General features: G+C 45.1%; 1 protein-coding gene across 3 annotated transcripts in view; it reads left to right on the forward strand.

Moving 5' to 3' along the window:
- NAPRT (nicotinate phosphoribosyltransferase) overlaps positions 1-25,594 on the forward strand; it is a 189,740-nt gene that overhangs the window by 142,288 nt on the left and 21,858 nt on the right. For all 3 annotated transcript variants that reach the window (XM_069220891.1, XM_069220889.1, XM_069220890.1), the window contains one exon: positions 23,557-23,714. In XM_069220891.1, coding sequence (XP_069076992.1) covers positions 23,557-23,714 — 158 coding nt within the window. The remainder of the gene's footprint in view (positions 1-23,556; positions 23,715-25,594) is intronic.

Genomic DNA, 25,594 nt, shown 5'->3' on the forward strand with positions numbered 1-25,594 from the left:
TGTAAGGAGTGTCTGTGTCGTCATGGCCTGATTTTAGGACAGTTCTAACCCATCCGTGGATAAAGAAAGGGGGGTGGGGAGTCTCTTGCTGTCTGTCCCCTTCTGGGATTGATGTGCCAGTAGTTACTCTGTTGTTCAGCTGCAGATCAGAGCCCTGGGCTGGTGGCACTGATGTGCCAGAGTTCAGAGAGGGTGAGCCCGCTTGTGTATTGCATCACTCAACTGGAGTGAGCATGGGCCCCTTCTCCGCTGCCAGACCGCTTCCGAGTAGGCCTCTGCAGATTACAAAGCCGAGGGGGAAGGCGAGCGTCCTGGCCTGTGGAGTTGTTTTCCTTCAGTGAGCTAGTCACAGGCTCACTCTGGTTTCTCAAAGAAATGCATTTTGTTGGTGTGGATCACTTTGAGCCGGGCTGGGAACAGAATCATTTAAGAGACATTAAGGGCCCAGGGCTTTTGTTTAACCTCCTCATAGGACCTCTGCTTCACCTACACTTCCTTGGTATAATCCGGGAAGATGAGGATTTTGGATTCCTGATATCACAGTTTGGGAGGGACCTAGCCTCTCTCAGGATACAGTCTCTGTCTTTGAAATCGAGGATTCAGGCAGTCATGGGCCGATGTAGCACCCCAGGGGAGGTTTAGGTGTAAGTGCCCTATGGCCAAGCAAACCAGGGGATAGAGTATCTGCAGGCATCCAGGATTTGATCCACTGCTCCAGGAATTCGGCAGGCTGTGTGGATTCCACACTGTCCGGAAATCCCACAAATCTGAGGATCTTATACGTGGAGCTATTTTCTGCATCCTCTGAGCGGTGATGGAGTTTAGCCATCCGAGAGAGGATGGGAGCAACTTTCACCTTTAGATCTGGCAGCTCATCTTCAACTGTAGATAGGTGCCCTTCCACCTTCGTAATTCTACTAGTGGTATTTCGTAGATCCTGACGAAGGAGCACCACATCAACATGGACTTCACTGATTTTAGATTTTACATCAGTCTTGGATGTGTTTATGGCCTTCAAAATTATGGCCAGGTCTTTTTCAGTGGGAACCACTTTATCTGTTGTACCTCCTCCAGCTACTCCAGGGCATGTGGTATACTGGGCTGGGAAGAGTGAGACTTTGATATTTTGTCTGACCTCATGATTGCAATAGGAGTAACACGAGTGGCTCTCACCAGTGCCCGGCCCTCTTGCCGTGAACGCACAGCAGAACCAGCAGACAGGCGGTTGGAGAGGGTGCCCAAGTCACCAAGAAGCATCAGGCCGTAGGAGGATGAGGCCCAACAGGCTGGAGGTAGAAAGATCCCCCAAGCCTTCAATGTGCATTTATCAGGATGTCAACTGGGTCCCCTCCCCCTACGCTGTGCGGATCAGTCCTGCAGGTCTTGCATCAGGGGGGAGCCCCAACACCAGTTTGTTGCTCCCACTTCTCAGTCACAGACAACACCTGCCTACCAAGCAGTGTGGGCCTGTTTTTATCCAATTCAATGGGCTAAAGGATCTGGATCTTCAGCGGCAGTCAGGAAGGAGTATCGGTTATTGGGGCGTTGTTGATTGTGGCTATGTTGGGCCCTCCGTGGGGGTGGTCAGCGACCCTCCTCCCCCTGCCATATTGCAATCTGCAGGCAACAGTCGTGGGGGGAGCGCCTCGTCCCTGTTCTACCAGTTGTGGGTAGTTTTAGGGACGCTTTGTGAGGCGGGGGCCCTTTTGAATCACTAAACTGCTGCCCCTCAAAGAGAGAGGCCTATGGGCCAAATCCGAGCAGGGGTGGCAGAGAAGAGGACTAAGCCTATCAGCACGCTTGAGTGGTCAAACTCACATCTGGTGCCAACCCCGAATGTCTTCAGGGAGCCGCCCGGCTCCTCACAGGTCTCCGCGCCGGGCACGAACACTCCACCCACCCCCCTCACCCCAACAAAACACACCTCTTCCTGCCCAGGTCCTTATGGTGCAACATGCACTGCCCCAAACCAGCCTGCTTGCTGGGCCAGGATGCAGGGTCGGGTCTCACACGGATTATTGCCACATAGTTGCTCCGTCCAGACAGCTTGTCGGCAGCCACTGTGTGGCCACCATCTTACTTTAGGACCTGGTGCCTGTGGCTGCTCCTCACTCATGGGCCGATTTCAATGTTTTCGGCAGGGCAGCAACAGTGTTACAGCAAGCCAGCATTTCAGGAACTGTGGATGGCAGCAGATAATGAAAGGGGTTCAGAGCACTGAGTGCCACCGCCATCTTGACATCCCAAGCCACCCTCCTCCATCCTTCCTAAATTTATAGAGGCTAGTGAGTTGAAGCTCTTCCTTTCCAGAGTTTCTCTTGCTATGTATGTGTGGTTTTTATTCAGCAACTCCGCGACAGTGTGAAGATGATTGACATCCTGTGAATAATTCTACCACCTAGTGGCTGGGTCTGGAAGTGTTAGGATACAAAACATTTCCCTACTTTGGTAAGTGTTAATGTAAGGGGTGCACTGATTGCAAGCCCACAATGCCCCATTACATCACCACCATTTTAGATTTTTTTTTCTTTCAGTCATTAGTTCCAGAGGTGCCCTGAGAGAGCTAATGAGGAAATTACTGAAGGTTCATCCAGAGGAGTTAAAGGAGCACCAAAAATGTTCATGGAACATTGATTTTGACGGTGGATCAAGGTTTCGTGTTTTTGCGGAGGGAATTTCGAGGCGGTTAGAGAGTGACTATTGCTATAGGTGAGGTGTGAACGCTCTCTCCAAATTCTGCATAACTATTCTAGCAAGTTCCGGTATGTATGTCCTGTCTGCCGAGGGGCCATTAGTCCTGCTCTCTTTTCAAACCCAAGACTATAATAAACAGAGACATGGTTTTACTTGCTCACTTGGGTGGTGAGTGGGGAAATATGTGTCGATCTAAATGGGTTTCTCCGAAGATGGCAACATTGAGGCAGAGAAGGTTCAGGGATAGCACCAGGAGGACATCTAAGGAGGATTTCTTCAAGAAATTCTTTCAGAAGTTGGAGAGTTTTGTATAAAAATAGACAATACATGTGCAGGGCTCCTATGGAAAAAAATATCAGGAGCCACCTACAACGTTGCCCCTGAAAATGCGAAACCAAAGTCTTCAAGCAACAAAATAGAACAGCATAAAATGAAGCCCTTGACACCAAAGAAGTTGAAGAATTTTCAGATTCCCACTCCAAAGAAAGAGTCACCAGCAAGGCTCTGCCACTTTGCTTCAGAGGACAATCAAGCTTGAAAGGAGCCAAGACATTATGGCACCCTGAAAGAAAAGAGGGCACTAGAGGCAGAAATTGAATTACTAATCAGAAAGAAAAGGGTCTTTAAGTAATCTAACAATACTCAAGTGTCCAAAACCACTGGGTATTGAAGAACCCTTAGACCCACAGACATCACAGCATGTTGAGGCAGATCTTGATTTGGATTAAAGGACTTATACGCACCAGAACAGAAGAGAAGTGTGATATAAGACGCATAAAGATAACACCTAGAAATAGACTCGTTCGGTGGCATGTGTTGCTGCAGATACACATGCTGTGCATAGTCCGCCGTCTGGTGTTGGGTCGGAGTGTTACAAGTTGTTTTTCTTCGAAGAAGTCTTTTCGAGTCACGAGACCGAGGGACTCCTCCCACTTTGGTTCCATTGCGCATGGGCGTCGACTCCATCTTAGATTGTTTTTTTTCTGCCATCGGGTTCGGACGTGTTCCTTTTCGCTCCGTGTTTCGGGTCGGAAAGTTAGTCAGAATCAACGGAAAATTCGTCCTTATTGTTTCGTTCGGTATCGGGATAGTTAGGGCAAATCGACACCGAGCCTTAAAGAGCTCCGGTAACCCTTCGGGGTATTTTCGATCCCCCGTCGGGGCCTGGTCGGCCCGACCGCATGCAACATCGAGACTGATGGAACGGACCCCGTTCCGATTCTGTCCTAAATGCCACAGTAAATATCCTTATACAGACCAACATTTGGTCTGTAACTTGTGCCTGTCCCCCGAGCACAAGGAAGAGTCGTGTGAGGCCTGTCGCGCGTTTCGGTCGAGAAAAACGCTCAGGGACCGAAGAGACAGGAGGTTGCAGATGGCTTCCACGCCGACAGGACAACAAGGGTTCGAGGAGGAGGAAGAAGAAGAAACTTTCTCCATCCGCGATTCGGATTCCGAAGAATTCGACGTCGACGAGCAACCAACCGTGAGTAAGACGTCGAAAGAAAGATCACACGAGAAAACAGACAAAGCCCAGGGGATGCCACTGCCAACAGGCCATGGCATAACCCATAAAGTAGGTGACCGTCCATCGGCACCGAAAAAGGGCGAGCCGGTGCCGAAGTCGTCCGACTCAGGTCGAGACACAGGCACACAACACTCTCGGGAGCGAGAGAGTGGTGCAGAAAAGGCTCGACACCGAGATAGCGGCACCGAAGCTACTCGACACAGAGACAGCGGCACCGAAGCTGCTCGGCACAGAGATAGCGGCACCGAAGATGGTCGGCACCGAGAGGCCAAGACACCGAAAAAGAGAAAGATCTCGTCGGAGCCGAAAAAAACTAAAGACACGGTTTCGGTGCCAAAACACCCGGCAACCGAACCAAAAACCAGTTCCTACTCAGAGGAACAATCACTTTCCTCCCAACTAAAAAGACACAGATTTGAGGAGGAATTACAAACTACAGAGGTAGATCACACGCAACAGCGGATCTTTATCCAAAGGGGTACAGGGAAAATCAGCACTCTTCCCCCAATCAGAAGGAAAAGGAAGCTTGACTTCCAGCAACAAGACAAGCCACCACAAGCAAAGGTGGTAAAGAGGGCAACTCCACCACCCTCTCCACCCCAGTCAACTCATGTATCACCGGCACAGACTCCACCACCATCACCAGCTCATACCACCATGAGCCAGGATGATCAGGCAGCATGGGACCTCTATGATGCTCCAGTATCGGACAATAGCCCAGAGTCGTACCCAACTAAACCCTCACCACCTGAGGACAGTACAGCATATGCACAGGTGGTAGCTAGGGCAGCCGAATTTCATAATGTATCTCTACATTCGGAGCCTATTGAGGATGACTTCCTCTTTAACACCCTGTCCTACACCCACAGCCATTATCAAAGCCTTCCCATGCTCCCGGGAATGCTAAGGCACGCTAAGCAGATTTTCAAGGAGCCTGTTAAAAGCAGAGCAATAACTCCAAGGGTGGAGAAAAAATACAAGGCACCGCCCACAGACCCTGCTTTTATTACATCACAACTGACACCAGATTCAGTAGTCGTAGGAGCAGCTCGTAAAAGAGCCAACTCGCAGACATCAGGCGACGCACCACCTCCGGACAAGGAGAGCCGCAAGTTTGATGCAGCTGGGAAAAGGGTTGCGGCACAAGCTGCAAATCAGTGGCGCATCGCCAACTCGCAAGCACTCCTAGCGCGATACGACAGGGCCCATTGGGACGAGATGCAACATCTCATCGAGCACCTCCCCAAAGAATTCCAGAAACGAGCGAAACAAGTGGTTGAAGAGGGGCAAAATATCTCCAACAACCAAATACGTTCTTCTATGGATGCAGCAGATACAGCTGCAAGAACAATAAATACTGCTATGACAATTAGGAGGCACGCATGGCTGCGCACATCTGGTTTCAAACCTGAGATACAACAGGCAGTGCTCAATATGCCGTTCAATGAACAGTAATAGTTTGGCCCAGAAGTGGACACTGCAATTGAAAAGTTGAAGAAGAACACTGACACAGCCAAAGCCATGGGCGCACTCTATTCCCCGCAGGGCAGAGGCACATTTGGCACTTTTCGCAAAACAACTTTCAGAGGAGGGTTTCGAGGTCAAGCCACAGAAGCCAGCACCTCACAAACAAGACCACCTACCTACCAGGGACAATATCAAAGGGGTGGCTTTCGAGGCCAATACAGAGGGGGCCAATTCCCAAGAAACCGGGGAAAGTTTCAGGGTCCCAAAACCCCTCAAAATAAACAGTGACTCACAAGTCACACAACCCCTTCACACAACACCAGTGGGGGGGAGACTAAGCCAGTTCCACAAATCATGGGAGGAAATAACAACAGACACTTGGGTCTTAGCAATTATCCAACATGGTTATTGCATAGAATTTCTCCAACTCCCTCCAAACGTCCCACCGAAAACACACAATATGTCAAAACAGCATATAGACCTTCTAGGACTAGAAGTTCAAGCATTACTGCAAAAAGACGCAATAGAATTAGTACCAAAAACACAAAAGAACACAGGAGTTTACTCACTGTACTTTCTAATACCGAAAAAGGACAAAAGTCTGAGACCAATATTGGATCTCAGAATACTAAACACCTACATCAAATCAGACCACTTTCACATGGTCACGTTACAAGACGTAATACCACTACTGAAATAGCAAGACTACATGACAACGTTAGATCTAAAAGACGCGTATTTCCATATACTGATACATCCCTCGCACAGGAAATACCTAAGGTTCGTATTCAAAGGAATACATTACCAATTCAAAGTGTTGCCATTCGGAATAACAACAGCGCCAAGAGTCTTTACAAAATGTCTAGCAGTAGTAGCTGCACATATCAGGAGGCAGCAAATACACGTGTTCCCGTACCTAGACGATTGGTTAATCAAAACCAACTCGCTAACAAAGTGTTTACACCACACAGATTATGTTATACAAACCCTTTACAAACTGGGTTTCTCCATCAACTATGCAAAGTCACACCTTCTGCCGTGTCAAACACAGCAATACTTAGGAGCGACAGTCAACACAACAAAAGGGATAGCCACTCCAAGCCCACAAAGGGTTCAAAATTTTCACAAGGTGATACAAGCTATGTATCCAACACAAAAGATACACGCAAAGATGGTATTAAAACTCCTAGGCATGATGTCCTCATGCATAGCCATTGTCCCAAACGCAAGTTTGCACATGCGGCCCTTACAACAGTGCCTAGCATCACAATGGTCACATGCACAGGGTCATCTTCTAGATCTGGTGTTGATAGACCGCCAAACATACATCTCGCTTCTATGGTGGAACAGTACAAATTTAAACAAAGGGCGGCCTTTCCAAGACCCAGTGCCACAATACGGGATAACAACAGATGCTTCCATGACAGGGTGGGGAGCACACCTCAATCAACACAGCATCCAAGGACAATGGGAAGTACATCAAAGAAAGTTTCATATAAATCACCTAGAATTGTTAGCAGTATTTCTAGCGTTGAAAGCATTCCAACCAATGATAACCCACAAATACATTCTTGTCAAAACAGACAACATGACCACAATGTATTATTTGAACAAACAGGGGGGAACACATTCGACACAGTTGTGTCTCCTAACACAAAAAATATGGCATTGGGCAATTCACAACCACATTCGCCTAATAGCACAGTTTATTCCAGGGATCCAGAACCAGCTAGCAGACAATCTCTCTCGGGATCACCAACAGGTCCACGAATGGGAAATTCACCCCCAAATCCTGAACACTTACTTCCAAATTTGGGGAACACCTCAAATAGATCTATTTGCAACAAAAGAAAACGCAAAATGCCAAAACTTCGCACCCAGGTACCCACACCGGCTATCTCAAGGCAATGCTCTATGGATGAATTGGTCAGGGATATTTGCGTACGCTTTTCCCCCTCTCCCTCTCCTTCCATATCTAGTAAACAGATTGAGTCAAAACAAACTCAAACTCATACTAATAGCACCAACATGGGCAAGACAACCTTGGTATACCACACTACTAGACCTGTCAGTAGTACCTCATATCAAACTACCCAACAGGCCAGATCTGTTAACACAACACAAACAACAGATCAGGCATCCAAACCCAGCATCGCTGAATCTAGCAATTTGGCTCCTGAAATCCTAGAATTTGGACACTTGAACCTCACACAAGAGTGTATGGAGGTCATAAAACAAGCTAGAAGGCCATCCACTAGACACTGCTATGCAAGTAAATGGAAAAGATTTGTTTGTTACTGCCATAATAATCAAGTCCAACCATTGCATGCATCTCCAAAAGATGTAGTAGGATATTTACTACATCTACAAAAATCGAATCTAGCTTTCTCTTCCATAAAAATACATCTTGCAGCAATATCTGCTTACCTGCAGATTACTCATTCAACTTCCCTATTTAGAATACCTGCATTAAAGTGTTTATGGAGGGCCTAAAGAGAATTATACCACCAAGGACACCACCTGTTCCTTCATGGAACCTCAACATTGTCTTGACAAGGCTCATGGGTCCACCTTTCGAACCCATGCATTCTTGTGAAATGCAATTCTTAACGTGGAAAGTTGCATTTCTCATTGCCATCACATCTCTAAGAAGAGTAAGTGAAATACAGGCGTTTACCATACAAGAACCATTTATTCAAATACACAAAAATAAGGTCGTTCTAAGAAGAAATCCAAAATTCTTACCAAAGGTTATCTCACCTTTCCACTTAAACCAAACAGTGGAATTACCAGTGTTCTTCCCACTGCCAGATTCAATACCTGAAAGAGCACTACATACATTAGACATCAAGAGAGCGCTAATGTACTACATTGACAGGACAAAAGAAATTAGGAAAACAAAACAACTATTTATTGCCTTCCAAAAACCTCATACAGGAAATCCAATTTCAAAACAAAGTATCGCCAGATGGATAGTAAAGTGCATCCAAACCTGCTATCTTAAAGCAAAGAGAGAACTGCCTATTACACCAAAGGCACACTCAACCAGAAAGAAAGGTGCTACTATGGCCTTTCTAGGAAATATTCCAATGACCGAAATATGTAAGGCAGCAACATGGTCTACGCCTCATACATTTACCAAGCACTACTGTGTAGATGTGTTATCTGCACAACAGGCCACAGTAGGTCAAGCCGTACTAAGAACTTTATTTCAAACTACTTCAACTCCTACAGGCTGAACCACCGCTTTTGGGGAGATAACTGCTTACTAGTCTATGCACAGCATGTGTATCTGCAGCTACACATGCCACCGAACTGAAAATGTCACTTACCCAGTGTACATCTGTTCGTGGCATTAGTCGCTGCAGATTCACATGCGCCCACCCTCCTCCCCGGGAGCCTGTAGCCGTTTAGAAGTAGATCTTGAACATTTGTACATTTGTAAATATATTACATTAAACCTTAATTTTGTACATACGTATTTATTCCATTGCATGGGCACTATTATTAGCATACACAACTCCTACCTCACCCTCTGCGGGGAAAACAATCTAAGATGGAGTCGACGCCCATGCGCAATGGAACCAAAGTGGGAGGAGTCCCTCGGTCTCGTGACTCTAAAAGGCTTCTTCGAAGAAAAACAACTTGTAACACTCCGACCCAACACCAGACGGCGGACTATGCACAGCATGTGAATCTGCAGCGACTAATGCCACGAACAGATGTACACTGGTTAAGTGACATTTTCAATCTGAATAAAAGATTGACACAGATCCCTCCAAGCTTTCACGTTCAGATGACCTCTCTATGTAGTGCAGGGTAGTAATAGGAGCAGCAGAGACTTTTGTGGTTCGACTCGAAGTGGAAAAGAAAGAGGCCTACTTCCTCTTACGCGACTGAACTTTGGATATACGGAAAACCTATACTTACCTATGCTTCCCTGTGCTCTACAACAAGGAAGGCATGCTTTGATCCTCCACAGCAGCTGCTCTCTCAGTTGAGCAGAAATATAAGGCCTCACAAGATCCTAAATTCATACAGTCTCATGTGGAGCCTGACTCACTCATAGTAGACTCAGCTAGCAAAAGAGACATGTTACCCGCTTCTATGGGACCCACTCCAGACAAGAACTGTAAGAAACTGGAGGCAGAGTGGAGGAAGATGAAAATGGCAGAAGCTTCTCAATGGCATATCTCCAGCTGGCGTCCCTAAATAGATTTGCCCATCAGCACTGGTAGGATATGGAAGACCTTATGTCCCAACCCCCGGAAGAATATCAGATTTTGCTGATGCAGCAAGCAGGCAGCAACAGGTACTGTGCTAAGGAGATATGCAGGGCTACGTACCTCCATATTTAAGCTAGAGGGGCAGGTAAATATTGTGGCTGTGGCCTTTTTAGCCCACAGATAGACCAGTAGCTGGAGCCAGTGAAAAAGGCCAATAAACAGCAAAGTCTATGGGAGCCCTGTCGATCTTCAGAACTCCCACTAATGCAAGTGGAAGCTAGAGATTCAGCCTCCCAGGCATCAAAATGACTCGCTAAGAGTTCCCTAACAACACACAACACCTGTAAATGGGGAGATAAAGGAAGTCCTAAGCACCTGGGATCCTGTTACATCAGACAAGTGGGTACTGAACATTATAAGACACGTGGGACACATGTATTGTGAGGATGCTTTGAAAACATCACCTATAATATGACCAGATTAATAAATAAAATCAGAAATGATCATGAATAAATACTTTTGCTGGGCGTACTTGAACTTCTACAAAATGAGAGAATCCCTTAGAGGAGATGGGCACTGTGATCTACACAGTTTAATTTCTGGTCCCAAAGCAAGACCTGACTCTGTGGCCAAGTTTGCCAAAGCCCAGTAGTTACAGATGACAGCACTACGGTAGATTATACCCTTGTTGGAAGAGAAAGATTACCTGGCGACCATAGAGTTTAAGGCTGCCTACCTCCACATCCTGATACACCCATCAGACAGAAGATGCCTCAGGTATGTGACGAGGGGGCTAGGTTATCAGTTTAAGGTGTTGCCTTTTGGCATAAAGTCAGTGCCCAGAGTGTTCTCCAAAAATCTTGGTGGTGGTAGCAGCCTACCTCGGAAGACAGTCTGTTCTTGTGTACCCTTATTTAGACGATTGGCTAATAAAGCAAAGCAGGTCCAGTCATTGCGAATAAGACTTGCAGAAGGTAGTGAGTTAACTTCACCAGCACTGAATTGGAAAAAAATGTACCTGACTCCAGGGATGAGAAAGACTTTCCTGGGTGCAGGTTGAATACCCTAAAAGCAAGGATGTAGTCGTCCCAAAAGAGGGTACAGGCATTGGAGGAACGAGCTTGTCTTTACCAGAAGTCTCAATAGCTTGTATTTAGTTATTTCCAGACACAAGATTTCTGCACCGGAATAATTAAACAGCCACTGGTCACAAACTTTAGGAAAATGGATGGGTCTAGTTGGTGTTACAAAGTACAGACAATACAATTCCAGTGTTATATCTCCACAATTAGGGGAGAATGGTGCAAATGAGCAAATGCAAGAAACGTACAGATGGTGTCAAATCATGCCCCAGCCTAGCTGAGCAGACAGACTACCACTTCCCATTAATGAGAGCTGAAACAAAATAATTTGGACAAAATATTTTTACTGTGTGGGACCCCTGATGTAGTCCACAACCATCAGCAGTTGTTAATATAGGTCTACATTTGGAGACAAATGCAAGGTTGGGGAGCTCGTTGAGTAGGTCCGGGAACTGGTGGATGTTGGTTGCTGAAGAATAGGAATTTGCATGTAAATAGTTTGAAGCTGATAGGTGGACTTTGCGCTTTGAGGAGTTTCAGAAGTGTTTTGCAAGGAGGAGCAGTTTTGCACATGGACAATGTTTCTGCTTTTACGTGCATGAATTGTTTACAGGGACGAGATCAAAGGATTTGATGAAGGAGTTGTGGTATTTTTGTTAAGAGCAAATGATATCTTAGTGAGCAGAGTATTTGCCTGGGAAGGATAATTTTATAGCGGATTAGAATTCGAGGGTCTTTTTTTTTAAATTTCATTTTATCACAAGGATCAGGATATACAGGCCAGCAAACATATATGACAAAGAATATCTCAAACAGACGCATACATTAACCACAGATATGTACAGACACATTTTCCCACTCTACCCCACCCTGACAGCCAATTAAGTTGCTCATATTAAATAACATTATGTAGTGACGTTTCAAATCTCCCATCCAAGCGGTCACACAGTGGAATCTTTTAGTCTATTGAAGGGTTGCCACGGGGCCTGGTTGCAAAATAATCACTTTATAGTCTGCCTATCTCTGCCAAATATTTTTATGTTTCTCAGGGCATCCCCTAGCCAGATATACCGTGATCTCCTGACACATGCAGTGATCCAATCTGTTCTTCCACACTGGAGGGGAACGAGGAGAATTGGGGGGTGGCTGTGCCTTCCATACTCTGGCGATGTCTCTTGTAAGTCAAAGTTCTTAAGGGATTACAGCGATTGGAAGTTGAAGCCCAAGTATTTTAGGAAAATGGGCAGGTTATCGGGTCCATTAAAGTTGGATGTGTTTGCGAGCAGGTTAACAGCCCAATTGGAAGAATATTGCCGCTGGCTGCCAGATCCTAGAGCAGTGGCCGTAGTTGCTTTCCAGCAGAAGTGATTGAAGAAAGGGGCTTATGCTTTCCCTCCATTTGCAGTGCTGCAGAGGGTTCTGTTGAAAGTCAGGCGCGAGAGATGTTGGTTGGTTCTAGTGACTCCTTTTTGGACTTACTCGGGCATGGTTTCTGGGAATGTTGGAGCTGGCTTGCGAGATGATAAAGACACAGAATGGTCTTCTAATGGGAGAAGATGGTCAAAAGTTTCCTTGGGTGATGAGCACGGTGTTGAACGTTCTTGTTTGGAAGGTATCTGGAGATTACAAAGGCCTTTCAAGAGAAGCTTCGGAGCTTCTCGAGGAGTCCTACATGCCAGGAGCAAGACATAGATATAAAGGAATATGGAGTGTGTGGGTTGGTTGGTGCATGGAACGGAGTTTGAATCCCATGTAGACGAATGTAGCAGAAGTGGTGAATTTTTTGGCAAAGCAAATTGAGAAGGGTTTGAATTAGAGGACAATAAATTGTTATAGAATTGCTGTGTCGGCTGGCCATGCGTGAATGAATAGGAGGTCAAGAGATATTTTGGTTTGTAGTGTAATGAAGAGTATGAGGTTAAGGAGACCTCCAGGTTCTAGGTATAAAGTGTTACGGGATGTTAATTTGGTGTTGAGTTGGTTTGAGTCATGCCCTGTTAATCCGTTATTAGATGTCAGAAGATTACTATGAAGTTGTCTACTGTTTTATGTTTGACTTCGAGTAGAAGGGTTTTAGATGTTAAAGCATTGAAGTTTGTAGTATGGTTTATACTCCTCATGGGATGTTTTGACATTAGGAGAACTAAGACTATGATAGATTCGTTTTTTTTTTTTTTTTAACCCGAAGTTTGAGGTCAATGAAAAATTGTGTGGAGATTGCATGCAAGGTTTTGAGCATAATGTTTTGGAATTCCGGCATGAGCTAGATAACTAGTTTTTGATTTCTTATGTGAAGATATTTAGAGCAGTGACTTCTGAGACAGTAGCAAGATGGTGGAAGCTTGTAGTGAGAGAGGCATGTGTAGATGTGGTAAAATTTGAGGCCAATTCCATGAAGGGTGCTAAGGCTAGTAAGGAGATATGGTGAGGAGGAGAGTAGGAGGATGTCTTAAGAGGAGCAGATTGGTCGGGAGCTGGTGTGTTTGTGAGACATTATTTCAGATCTGTGCAGCATGTTTCAAGGGCAGTTTTGGAAAGCTTTAAACATACCTAATGCTAACCTCTGATTTTGTAATGAAATGGCGATTCTCCAAACAGTATGCAGAGAGAATCTAGATTTCATTAGACACAGAGGCTAGCCTTATCCCTCCCACCTCACCCTTAAGAGGTATGTGTATAGGGGTGGGGGGGGGAGGTCATATAGTGTTTTATAGAAAGTGTGTTAAATTTGCAATTGCTTGTTTTATATTAGCAGAAGGACAGTAATGATGTAGCGTTCGTGGAGGCACGCAGAAGGAGATGATTTGGGAGTGCAAGAAGTTTGGATGGGGAAGAAGCTAATTTAAAAGAGGAAAAGAGTTTTAATTCTGGAATGGTTGTTATGGTAATATTTATTCTTTAAAGGAGGTGCTGTGGCATTAAACGATTTGATGCATCTTTCATGAAATCTAGATTCTCTCTGCACACTCTTTGAAGAATCGCCATTTGTCTTCCCTTCAGTCAGTACTGAAGTATTTCAGTTCTCGAGTCGGACTGCTGAACCGCTTGTGTACTGGGTTCCAGTGGATTTCACTTCCAATTGAAAACTTGATTATGATTGCCCAATTTCCAAATATGGGCTTTTAAATTTCTGGTAGAGCAGAGATAAATTTCTTGTGATCACTACATTTGTGCGCCTGTAGTCCCTCTGCATTTAGTAGGAACTCTGGGTATTTCAACCACAGCTAGACCCTTGTCCCTCTACAAACTGTGTTCCTCTCTGGGACATAAATTACCATATTTCCAGTTGCTCTTTACCACCCTAACACATCACATTCTTTTCTAGTTGAGCTCTCAGCCATCTGGTTCACATTCACTGAGCTATACTTCTAGCATCAAGTACTGCTGAGAACATAGAGCAGTGGGCAGATGTACTGTATCATCAAGTCTGATGGATTGCAGCATCCTGTCTCGCGTGCTGCCCCTTTGACTGACCAGTAAACATAACGCTCTATAAATACAATTGTTCATGAAAACTATTAAGAACACCTGAATCCTTCTCCATATGATCATATTAGCTCCATGTTATTTGTTTTTGGCACTTTGTCACATAAGGCTATTATTGTTTCTTATTGCATCTCATCCTCAGAAGATACTTGCGCCTTCTGTCCTTTGTGAAGATTTCTCAGTTAAATTTCCTACTCGTAGGGAAAATAATTTTAGTAGGACAAATCTTTGTGTAGTTGCTCATGCCATAGAGGATACACTGCTAACACGCTGTCAGTTCCTATAGGACACTTTCACTTTTCATCCTCACCACCTTCGTTAAACAGTTTGAGTGCCCTGTGAATTGAAGCTCTGGGGCACTGTTGGTAAACAACAGTACTCAGAACAGACATTGCCCAGTTTGTACTGCTTCTCCCCTGGAGAGAAGGCCTCACAGCCTCTGCCTGTACATTGGGAGACATCTTGCTCCATACAAGCTTGAAGCCATCATCTTAGACTGCACAATGCCTTAAAAGTTGCACATGTCCAAAGTGTCTGACCCTCAACGCATGGCCTGTCCTCTTTAGGAGGCATAAACAAGTTATTTTGTTTTCTCAAGGGCGTCTGACATTTTTCCGGTACCACTGCACCTGTGTTGGTGCTTGTTCAGTAGTCTCTGAATTAATTCACAACTTCACGTTCCCTCATGCCTCAGTTTTTCCCTTTCAAGTCTTCTCATGCCTAAACTTTGCCCTCTTCTTATAAAAGATTAAATACTCAAAGGCCTGCTTATTTTTGCGCTAGAATCTGTTGGATACAAAGTACACAGCTTCTTCTCACGGATGTTCTTTGAAGCACTGACTAAACTTTTACAACCTAACCAAGAATTTTGTAGTTTTTTTTTAATTTATATATAATTTTAGTTGATGTTCTTAAATATAAAACAGGGGCACAAACTGGTGCCCAACATAAAGAACACAAAGCGGAAGTCCGCCATTGCACCAAATAATTTACCATCCGTTAATACAGTGACTAGAGGAGACTGTAAAAACAGTGCAGTAAATCGACCTGCAAAATGAGTTAGACAGTTTGAATTGGTGATCCTGAGACAAAGGCATATTATCATTATATTGCATATCCAGACCATAGCTATCTCCTTCTTTGCAGAACTTATGTGGACAGCCCCTATGTAACTCTTTCCGCAGCCATGTATAAGTCCATGCCGTTTTTCTTTTCGGACATTGTAGGTGTGTTGGGCTCCCGAAGGTTTCGCCAGATTTCGCTTTGCAATCAGTAGTCCAAGGTTACAAACATTAGTTTAATCTGCTGGAGATCTATGTCATTGGGTACGCCTGGTATGAATTTTGTAGTCTTAAGCCAGTGAGGGAACTATGCTTGAGAAGACTTTATTTTAACACATTGAGTGTCCCATATACTTTGAACCATTCTAATTGAATTGTTAACCCTTGTCCAACACTTAAGATTAAAGACCATCGAATAAGGCAGATAGAGGTCAGAGACGATTTGACCTAACTGTTTACCAATGATTCATAGTAGATTATCATCTGAGGTCCTCCTGTCTGTCCCAACAACTCCAAATGCTTCCAGTCTTCAGATTTGATGCCAGGTGAACTAAACAAAGGTTTTGAAAGGGAGGTCTTTGTTTCCTGAAATCAGGTTAAACATGTGGCTTGCCTTCCCCTTTAGTTTGTTTTCAGAATGATTTATCAGTTAAATTACATCAAACAGTGGTCCCCAACTTAATTTTAAAACCATGTTTTGGAAAACTATTTAGTGACTCTGTAAAATCCTTTTACATTTTCCCAAAGTGATAGTAAACTGTTACTGATTGCCATATGCCCTCTCTAGGAAGAGTTTTTCAATATTCCACATGTCATGTGTCTCCTGTATTTGGCTGATGACCGAGTTCCTTGCCTTCTCGTTAGTCCTGGTTCTGTTCAAACAATTAAAGGGACAACTTTCCGTTCTCGCTTCAATTGCTGTTTGCAGGGCTTATGGCTCCTGGCGGACCACCCTTCTGTCATTTAAATCTGTCATCCATGAACGTCAAGTTACACATGATGGCCAGCAAGGTTTGAAGAATTCTGACCTGGTTAGGATTTGGTTACTGCTCTTGCAGTACAAACATTGCCTTGCTGAGTATATTTTGTGCTCATTGGTGTAAAATTAGCATACACGTTGTACCTTACCAAGCGCAGCTCTTTGTAGTTACTAGTGGACTCGAACACAGGCACTTTCCTTTTAAGGGACTCATTCCTCAGTGGGACTTCATATGTCTGACTTTCACTGATTTGACATTCATGAAATGAAAGATAGTTTGAAAATATAATGTTCGATGGCATCTGTCGCTGTAGATACGCATGTTCTGCAATAGCTCGCCATCTGGTGTTGGGCCGGAGTGTTACAAGTTGTTTTTCTTCGAAGAAGTCTTTCGAGTCACGGGACCGAGTGACTCCTCCTTTTGTCTCCATTGCGCATGGGCGTCGACTCCATCTTCGATTGTTTTTTTTCCGCCATCGGGTTCGGACGTGTTCCTGTCGCTCCGAGTTTCAGAACGGAAAATTAGCTAATTTCGGAAGATTTTCGTCGGTATTGTTGCGTTCGGGATCGGCGTACTTAGATTCCACACCACATCGAAGATCGAAGAGCTCCGGTGCCCTTCAGGGTAGTTTTTCGATCCCCCGTCGGGGCCTGGTCGGCCCGACCGCGTGCTGAAGAACGCCGATGGAACGGACCCCGTTCCGTTTCTGCCCCAAATGCCACAATAAATACCCCTACACAGACCAACACTTGGTCTGCAACCTGTGCCTGTCACCTGAGCACAGCGAAGACACCTGCGAGGCCTGTCGTGCGTTCCGGTCCCGAAAAACACTCCGAGACCGTCGAGCCAGAAGACTTCAGATGGCGTCCGCACCGACAGCCCAACAGGAGTTCGAGGAACAGGAAGAGGAAGGTACCTTCTCGATCCAAGACTCAGACTCCGCAGGATTCGACGATACACAAACCGTGAGTAAGACGTCGCAAACCACACAGAGAAACATTTACAAGGCCCAGGGGACGCCACTGCCATCCGGCCATGGCTCCACCCATAAATTCGGTGACCGACCGTCGGCACCGAAAAAGGCCCAAACAGTGCCGAGGTCGTCCGACTCCGGTCGAGACACCGGCACGCAGCCTTCTCGGGACCGAGAAAGTGCTGGAGACAAGCCTCGACACCGAGATGCCGGTGTGGACACGGCTCGACGCCGAGACAGCGGCACCGAAGCAGATCGACGCCGAGAGGTTTCGGCCCCGAAAAAGAAAAAAGTCACCTCGGAGCCGAAAAAACACGCAGACAGGGTTTCGATGACGAAACAAACTGCAAGCGACCCAGCTTCAAGCTCTTATACAGAAGAGCACTCGCTAACCTCCCAAATGCAAAAGCATAGGTTTGAGGAAGAGCTACAAGCAACTGATGTGGACCATACGCAAAAGCGTATCTTCATACAGCAGGGGACAGGAAAAATAAGCACCCTTCCCCCTATTAGGAGAAAGAGAAGGTTGGAGTTCCAGACTGAACAGACACCACAACCAAAAGTGGTGAAAAGAGTTACCCCACCACCCTCTCCTCCGCCCGTGATTAACGTCTCACCAGCACAAACTCCATCACTCTCCCCAGCTCACACCACCATGAGCCAGGGTGACCAAGATCAGGACGCATGGGACCTATACGACGCCCCAGTGTCAGATAATAGTCCGGAGGCATACCCTACGAAGCCATCTCCACCAGAAGACAGCACCGCGTATTCTCAAGTGGTGGCTAGAGCAGCACAATTTCACAACGTAAGCCTCCACTCAGAACAGGTCGAGGATGATTTTTTATTCAACACACTCTCCTCCACCCACAGCTCATACCAAAGCCTGCCTATGCTCCCTGGTATGCTCCGGCACGCAAAAGACATCTTTAAGGAGCCGGTCAAAAGTAGGGCAATCACACCAAGGGTGGAAAAAAAGTATAAGGCGCCTCCTACAGACCCGGTTTTCATCACTACACAGCTGCCACCAGACTCTGTCGTTGTAGGAGCAGCTAGGAAAAGGGCCAACTCTCACACATCTGGAGATGCACCACCCCCAGATAAAGAAAGCCGCAAGTTCGATGCAGCTGGTAAAAGAGTCGCAGCACAAGCTGCAAACCAGTGGCGCATCGCAAACTCCCAGGCACTACTTGCGCGCTATGACAGAGCCCACTGGGACGAGATGCAACATCTCATTGAACATCTGCCCAAGGACTTACAAAATAGGGAAAAACAAGTGGTTGAGGAGGGACAGACCATTTCCAACAACCAGATCCGCTCCTCCATGGACGCTGCAGATACAGCTGCACGGACAATTAATACATCTGTAACTATCAGAAGGTATGCATGGCTCCGAACGTCTGGATTTAAACCAGAGATTCAACAAGCAGTTCTCAATATGCCTTTTAATGAAAAAGAACTGTTCGGTCCAGAAGTGGACACAGCGATTGAGAAACTCAAAAAAGATACGGACACTGCCAAAGCCATGGGCGCACTCTACTCCCCGCAGAGCAGAGGGAATTACAGCACATTCCGTAAAACGCCCTTTCGAGGGGGGTTTCGGGGTCAGAGCACACAAGCCAGCACCTCACAAGCAACACCGTCCAGTTACCAGGGACAGAATAGAGGAGGTTTTCGGGGACAATATAGAGGAGGGCAATTCCCTAGAAATAGAGGAAGATTTCAGAGCCCCAAAACCCCTACTACTAAACAGTGACTCACATGTCACTCACCCCCTCCACACAACACCAGTGGGGGGAAGAATAGGTCATTATTACAAAGCATGGGAGGAAATCACTACAGACACTTGGGTTCTAGCAATTATCCAACATGGTTATTGCATAGAATTTCTACAATTCCCTCCAAACATACCACCAAAAGCACAAAATTTAACAACACACCATTCCAATCTCCTGGAGATAGAAGTGCAGGCACTATTGCAAAAGAATGCAATCGAATTAGTGCCAAACACACAAATAAACACAGGAGTTTACTCACTGTACTTTCTGATACCAAAGAAGGACAAAACGCTGAGACCAATCCTAGACCTCAGAGTAGTGAACACTTTCATCAAATCAGACCACTTCCACATGGTCACACTACAAGAAGTATTGCCATTGCTAAAACTACACGACTACATGGCAACTTTAGACCTCAAGGACGCTTATTTCCATATACCAATACACCCATCGCACAGGAAATACCTAAGGTTTGTATTCAAAGGAATACATTACCAATTCAAGGTACTGCCTTTCGGATTAACAACCGCACCAAGAGTCTTTACCAAATGTCTAGCGGTAGTCGCTGCACACATAAGAAGGCAGCAAATACATGTGTTCCCATATTTGGACGACTGGCTAATCAAGGCCCATTCGTTCATAGAGTGCTCAAATCACACAAATCAGATCATACAAACCCTCTTCAAACTCGGGTTCACCGTCAACTTTACAAAATCCAACATTCTGCCACGCAAGGTACAACAATACCTAGGAGCCATAATAGACACATCAAAGGGAGTAGCCACTCCAAGTCCACAAAGAATTCTAAATTTCAACACCATCATACAACGCATGTATCCAACACAAAAGATACAAGCAAAGATGGTATTACAACTCCTAGGCATGATGTCTTCATGCATAGCCATTGTCCCAAACGCAAGACTGCACATGAGGCCCTTACAACAATGCCTAGCATCACAGTGGTCTCAAGCACAGGGTCACCTTCTAGATCTGGTGTTAATAGACCGCCAAACTTACCTCTCGCTTCTGTGGTGGAACAACATAAATTTAAACAAGGGGCGGCCTTTCCAAGACCCAGTGCCACAATACGTAATAACAACAGATGCTTCCATGACAGGGTGGGGAGCACACCTCGATCAACACAGCATACAAGGACAATGGAACGTACATCAAACAAAACTGCATATCAATCACCTAGAACTTCTAGCAGTTTTTCAAGCACTAAAAGCTTTCCAACCAATAATAGTTCACAAATACATTCTCGTCAAAACAGACAACATGACAACAATGTATTATCTAAACAAGCAGGGGGGGACGCACTCCACGCAGTTAAGCCTGCTAGCACAAAAGATTTGGCGTTGGGCAATTCACAACCAAATTCGCCTAATAGCACAATTTATACCAGGGATCCAAAATCAACTCGCAGACAATCTCTCTCGAGATCACCAACAGGTCCACGAATGGGAGATTCACCCCCAAATTCTGAACACTTATTTCAAACTCTGGGGAACACCTCAGATAGACTTGTTTGCGACAAGGGAGAACGCAAAATGCCAAAACTTCGCATCCAGATACCCACACGAACAATCCCAAGGCAATGCCCTATGGATGAACTGGTCAGGGATATTTGCTTACGCTTTTCCTCCTCTCCCTCTCCTTCCTTACCTGGTAAACAAACTCAGTCAAAGCAAACTCAAACTCATATTGATAGCACCAACTTGGGCAAGGCAACCCTGGTACACAACGCTGCTAGACCTATCAGTGGTACCCTGCATCAAATTGCCCAACAGGCCAGATCTGTTGACACAGCACAACCAAAAGATCAGACACCCAGATCCAGCATCGCTGAATCTAGCAATCTGGCTCCTGAAATCCTAGAATTCGGGCACTTACAACTTACCCAAGAATGTATGGAAGTCATAAAACAAGCCAGAAGGCCATCCACCAGGCACTGCTATGCAAGTAAATGGAAGAGGTTTGTTTGCTACTGCCATATTAATCAAATACAACCATTACACACAACTCCAAAACATGTAGTGGGTTACTTGCTTCACTTACAAAAATCTAACCTGGCTTTCTCTTCCATTAAAATACACCTTGCAGCAATATCTGCATACCTGCAGACTACCTATTCAACTTCCCTATATAAGATACCAGTCATTAAAGCATTCATGGAGGGCCTTAGGAGAATTATACCACCAAGAACACCACCTGTTCCTTCATGGAACCTAAATGTTGTCCTAACTAGACTTATGGGTCCACCTTTTGAACCCATGCACTCCTGCGACATACAGTTCCTAACCTGGAAGGTGGCATTTCTCATCGCCATTACTTCCCTAAGAAGAGTAAGCGAGATTCAGGCGTTTACAATACAGGAACCTTTTATACAACTACACAAAAATAAAGTCGTCCTAAGGACCAATCCTAAATTTTTGCCAAAGGTTATTTCACCGTTCCATCTAAATCAAACAGTGGAACTTCCAGTGTTTTTTCCACAGCCAGATACCGTAGCTGAAAGGGCACTACATACATTAGATGTCAAAAGAGCATTGATGTATTACATTGACAGAACAAAAAACATCAGAAAGACTAAACAACTATTTATTGCATTTCAAAAACCTCATGCAGGAAACCCAATATCAAAACAAGGTATAGCCAGATGGATAGTTAAATGCATCCAAATCTGCTACCTTAAAGCTAAACGACAGCTGCCCATTACACCAAGGGCACACTCAACCAGAAAGAAAGGTGCTACCATGGCCTTTCTAGGAAACATCCCAATGCAAGAAATATGTAAGGCAGCCACATGGTCTACGCCTCACACATTCACCAAGCACTACTGTGTAGACGTGTTATCCGCACAACAAGCCACAGTAGGTCAAGCCGTACTAAGAACATTATTTCACACTACTTCCACTCCTACAGGCTGATCCACCGCTTTTGGGGAAATAACTGCTTACTAGTCTATGCAGAACATGCGTATCTACAGCGACAGATGCCATCGAACTGAAAATGTCACTTACCCAGTGTACATCTGTTCGTGGCATCAGTCGCAGTAGATTTGCATGTGCCCACCCGCCTCCCCGGGAGCCTGTAGCAGTTTGGAAGTTACCTTCAATTATTTATATATGTATCATCTCAACCTTAAATAGGTGCATACTTAGTCACTCCATTGCATGGGCACTATTACTACAATTCAACTCCTACCTCACCCTCTGCGGGGAAAAACAATCGAAGATGGAGTCGACGCCCATGCGCAATGGAGACAAAAGGAGGAGTCACTCGGTCCCGTGACTCGAAAGACTTCTTCGAAGAAAAACAACTTGTAACACTCCGGCCCAACACCAGATGGCGAGCTATTGCAGAACATGCGAATCTACTGCGACTGATGCCACGAACAGATGTACACTGGGTAAGTGACATTTTCATTGCTAGGCAACTGAATAAAAGGCACTGTCTTTGAAATCTTGTGTATTGATTTTTAGGCCATGTTGAAAATAAGAAAGCTCCCCCTCTGTTATTTTATATATTCAACATAGATTAGAATCTAAGAGTAAAGCTTTATTCGCCTGCAAATGTAAATACAATATTGTGTAAGGTGATAGGTAGATTATAGAATGAAAATGCGTAGTAGAATTATTATATTTGAATTGTTATGCATATATTAATAAGATACTTATAGATGTGGATCCCTGTTACTTGGCATTTCTCTTCCACCTGTATCCCTTGTTTATCTCTCGGACGATTTATTTGTTAAAAGATTGTGTTTTGTATATAATGGTGATTGAAACCCATTTCATAAAGAAGACACTTATTTTGCAAAAGGTAAACTGTGTATATCTATTAAGAACCAAAAAAGGGAATAAAAAATGGTTGACCATAGCCATTGTGCTTTGCTTTTACACAGAACTGAACCCCATAGCTAACAAAAAAAGAAATGTGGCAAAAAGAGGATGTTGAGAATTGGTGTTCGAAGACTGAGAGGAACCAATACTGTTCACACCTGCTGCCAACATTCACTGACACCCATATTACTCAATGGAAACTTTAAAAAAACTATGTTTCAAATGTCAACACATATTAGTCAGTTCAATGCACAACATGTGACTCTGTGACAGATATGGAACTGAAAATGTATTGTTAGAAGTAACTTTTTTTTCTCACATCATCCCCTTTGACTGCTGACAGTGAGGACTAATATAAAATGCAGATGATGGGTTTACTCTGTACCCCTCTCCTATGTATATTGTCCACCTCATTTGTTTCAAATTTTATTCGCAGGACATCCGTTCCTGGATCTTATGGCTTTGGAAGATGAGCCTCCCCCGAGTGTAGGCCGGGAAATGGAATTGCATGTTCTGGGACGGTGGGAGGAGACCAGGAAAGTCACGCCAGGAGCTACTGAGGTGCTACATCGTGTGTACTTCAAAGATGGACAGGTCAGCTAACCACTTGTTTTGCTTTCCTATTTGGGAGCAAATAACAAAATGATTGCCACAAGGCACAATGACTGCAGTAGTTGGCCTCTTTGTATATGTAGAAATGCAGAGGTAAACAGTAGTATTCAGTAAATGAAAGGCTGGTGTCTTTGGAGAGTACAAATGTCATTTGCTTTTTTGTGCTCAATTAGCACTTCCTGTTCCACATTTTTCTCCAATGATTTCATTTTAAATGTGTTAATGGAGTAAATAGAGTGCACAAGGGAAGGCAGTGAATAAGGTACAACAAAAGGATATGCGTGCCTTGCTATTTGCTAGGAATCCCTAGTTACATTTGTTTTTTTAATATTGGTCTTTCTCGTGCTTTCTTTCCATGTTCCCTCAATGCTAATGCCAGACTCACAGGAGCCCAATGTAATGCTTTTCGATAAATAAAATGCCAACCAGCTCGACCTATGCCCAGTGGGAATGGGTATAGCTAGATAGAAAAGCACCAGAACACAACTGTTCTCATTGTAAGAGTGGTAACAACGGGTAAGAGGGATCTAGAGGACCTTGGAGTGACAAATGAATAATTATATTCGCCTATGGGGCTCATTGGGCCCCCCAGGAATAGATACAGCTGCATACTACTAAAACAGCAGGGACCCAGTTTTTCAGTTTCCTCCAGCTGCGCCACACCGTGGGAACTCACTTGCCACCGACCCAGTCTCTCCCTGACCACAGCCCTCTTGAGACGAATATCCTATTGTGACGTTTGGGAAGGGTGCCATCACTCAGACCTATCACTCATTGCTGACCAATGCGCCGGATGGGTTTGCCAAGTTACAGGACAGGTGGCCAGCTAGGGTGGGAGATTTGGATGAGGATGATTGAAGGGAGGCCTACCTAGCACCTCGAGAACTAGCGATATCGGCAAGATTGAAGATGGTGCAGATAAATTATTTTCACATGACATACCTCTCCCTGCTGCGCTTGTGGCACATGCGCTCAGCGACCTCTTTGGGCTGCGTGAGATGTGGTCATCTAGGGGCACATCTCCTGCATGTCGCCTGGACTGTCCGAGGGTGTGCCCCTTCTGGGTGGGGCGGAAGGTCTCTGCAGCCTTGGGGCGCTTGATTGATTTAACTGCGAGGGTGGCGATGCTGGGCCTTTTCGAGGAGTTGGGAGGGGCACAAATAGAGAAGAGTATTCATTGGGCTAGCATTCCTAGTGGCAAAAAGAGACATTGCGCAACAATGGAAAAATCCGGAGACGCTGTCACTTTCGAAATGGCGTGACAGGATAAACTGGTGCTGTCAAGTAGAAAAGCCAATTTATGAGGCATGTGGCTGTCCTCAGAAGCACGAGGCGATCTAGGGGAAATGGAGGGCACACCGTGGACTGAACTTCTAAACCGTATAATTGCTCCGGGGCTGGGACAAGGAGATTGGTTACCAATTACAAGTCATGTACAAATCTGTCTCATATTTGTGCTTACTAGTACTCACTGTCAGGTTGCTGTTCTCTTGCTCTCTATTCCAAAATGAAATAAACTTGGTTATGAAAACAGAAGGGACCCTGTTAGCCACTTTAACAGCCCCTGCACAATGTCTTCACTTTGCCACTCAGGACCTGCAGAGGCATAAGTGGTGCTTATGTTGGGCAGTATCTTATCATGGGCATTTCTAATCAAGAAATGAGGACAAGATATCCTGCACGGTTTAGCAGGCTTCCTTGATTTCCGTAAAAGCATTATTTATGCCTCACTGGTTCTGGAAGTCATCTCTTTGCAAGTTCCTCCTTATACATATAACTAGGTTAGTAGGTTCTTGAAATGCCTGTAAAATGAATAAGTCAAGCCAGCTGAACCCAGGGTCCTGCCTCTCATACTGTCTGGG

This window comes from Pleurodeles waltl, chromosome 2_2 (assembly GCF_031143425.1).
Source record: "Pleurodeles waltl isolate 20211129_DDA chromosome 2_2, aPleWal1.hap1.20221129, whole genome shotgun sequence".
Taxonomy (NCBI): Eukaryota; Metazoa; Chordata; class Amphibia; order Caudata; family Salamandridae; genus Pleurodeles; species Pleurodeles waltl.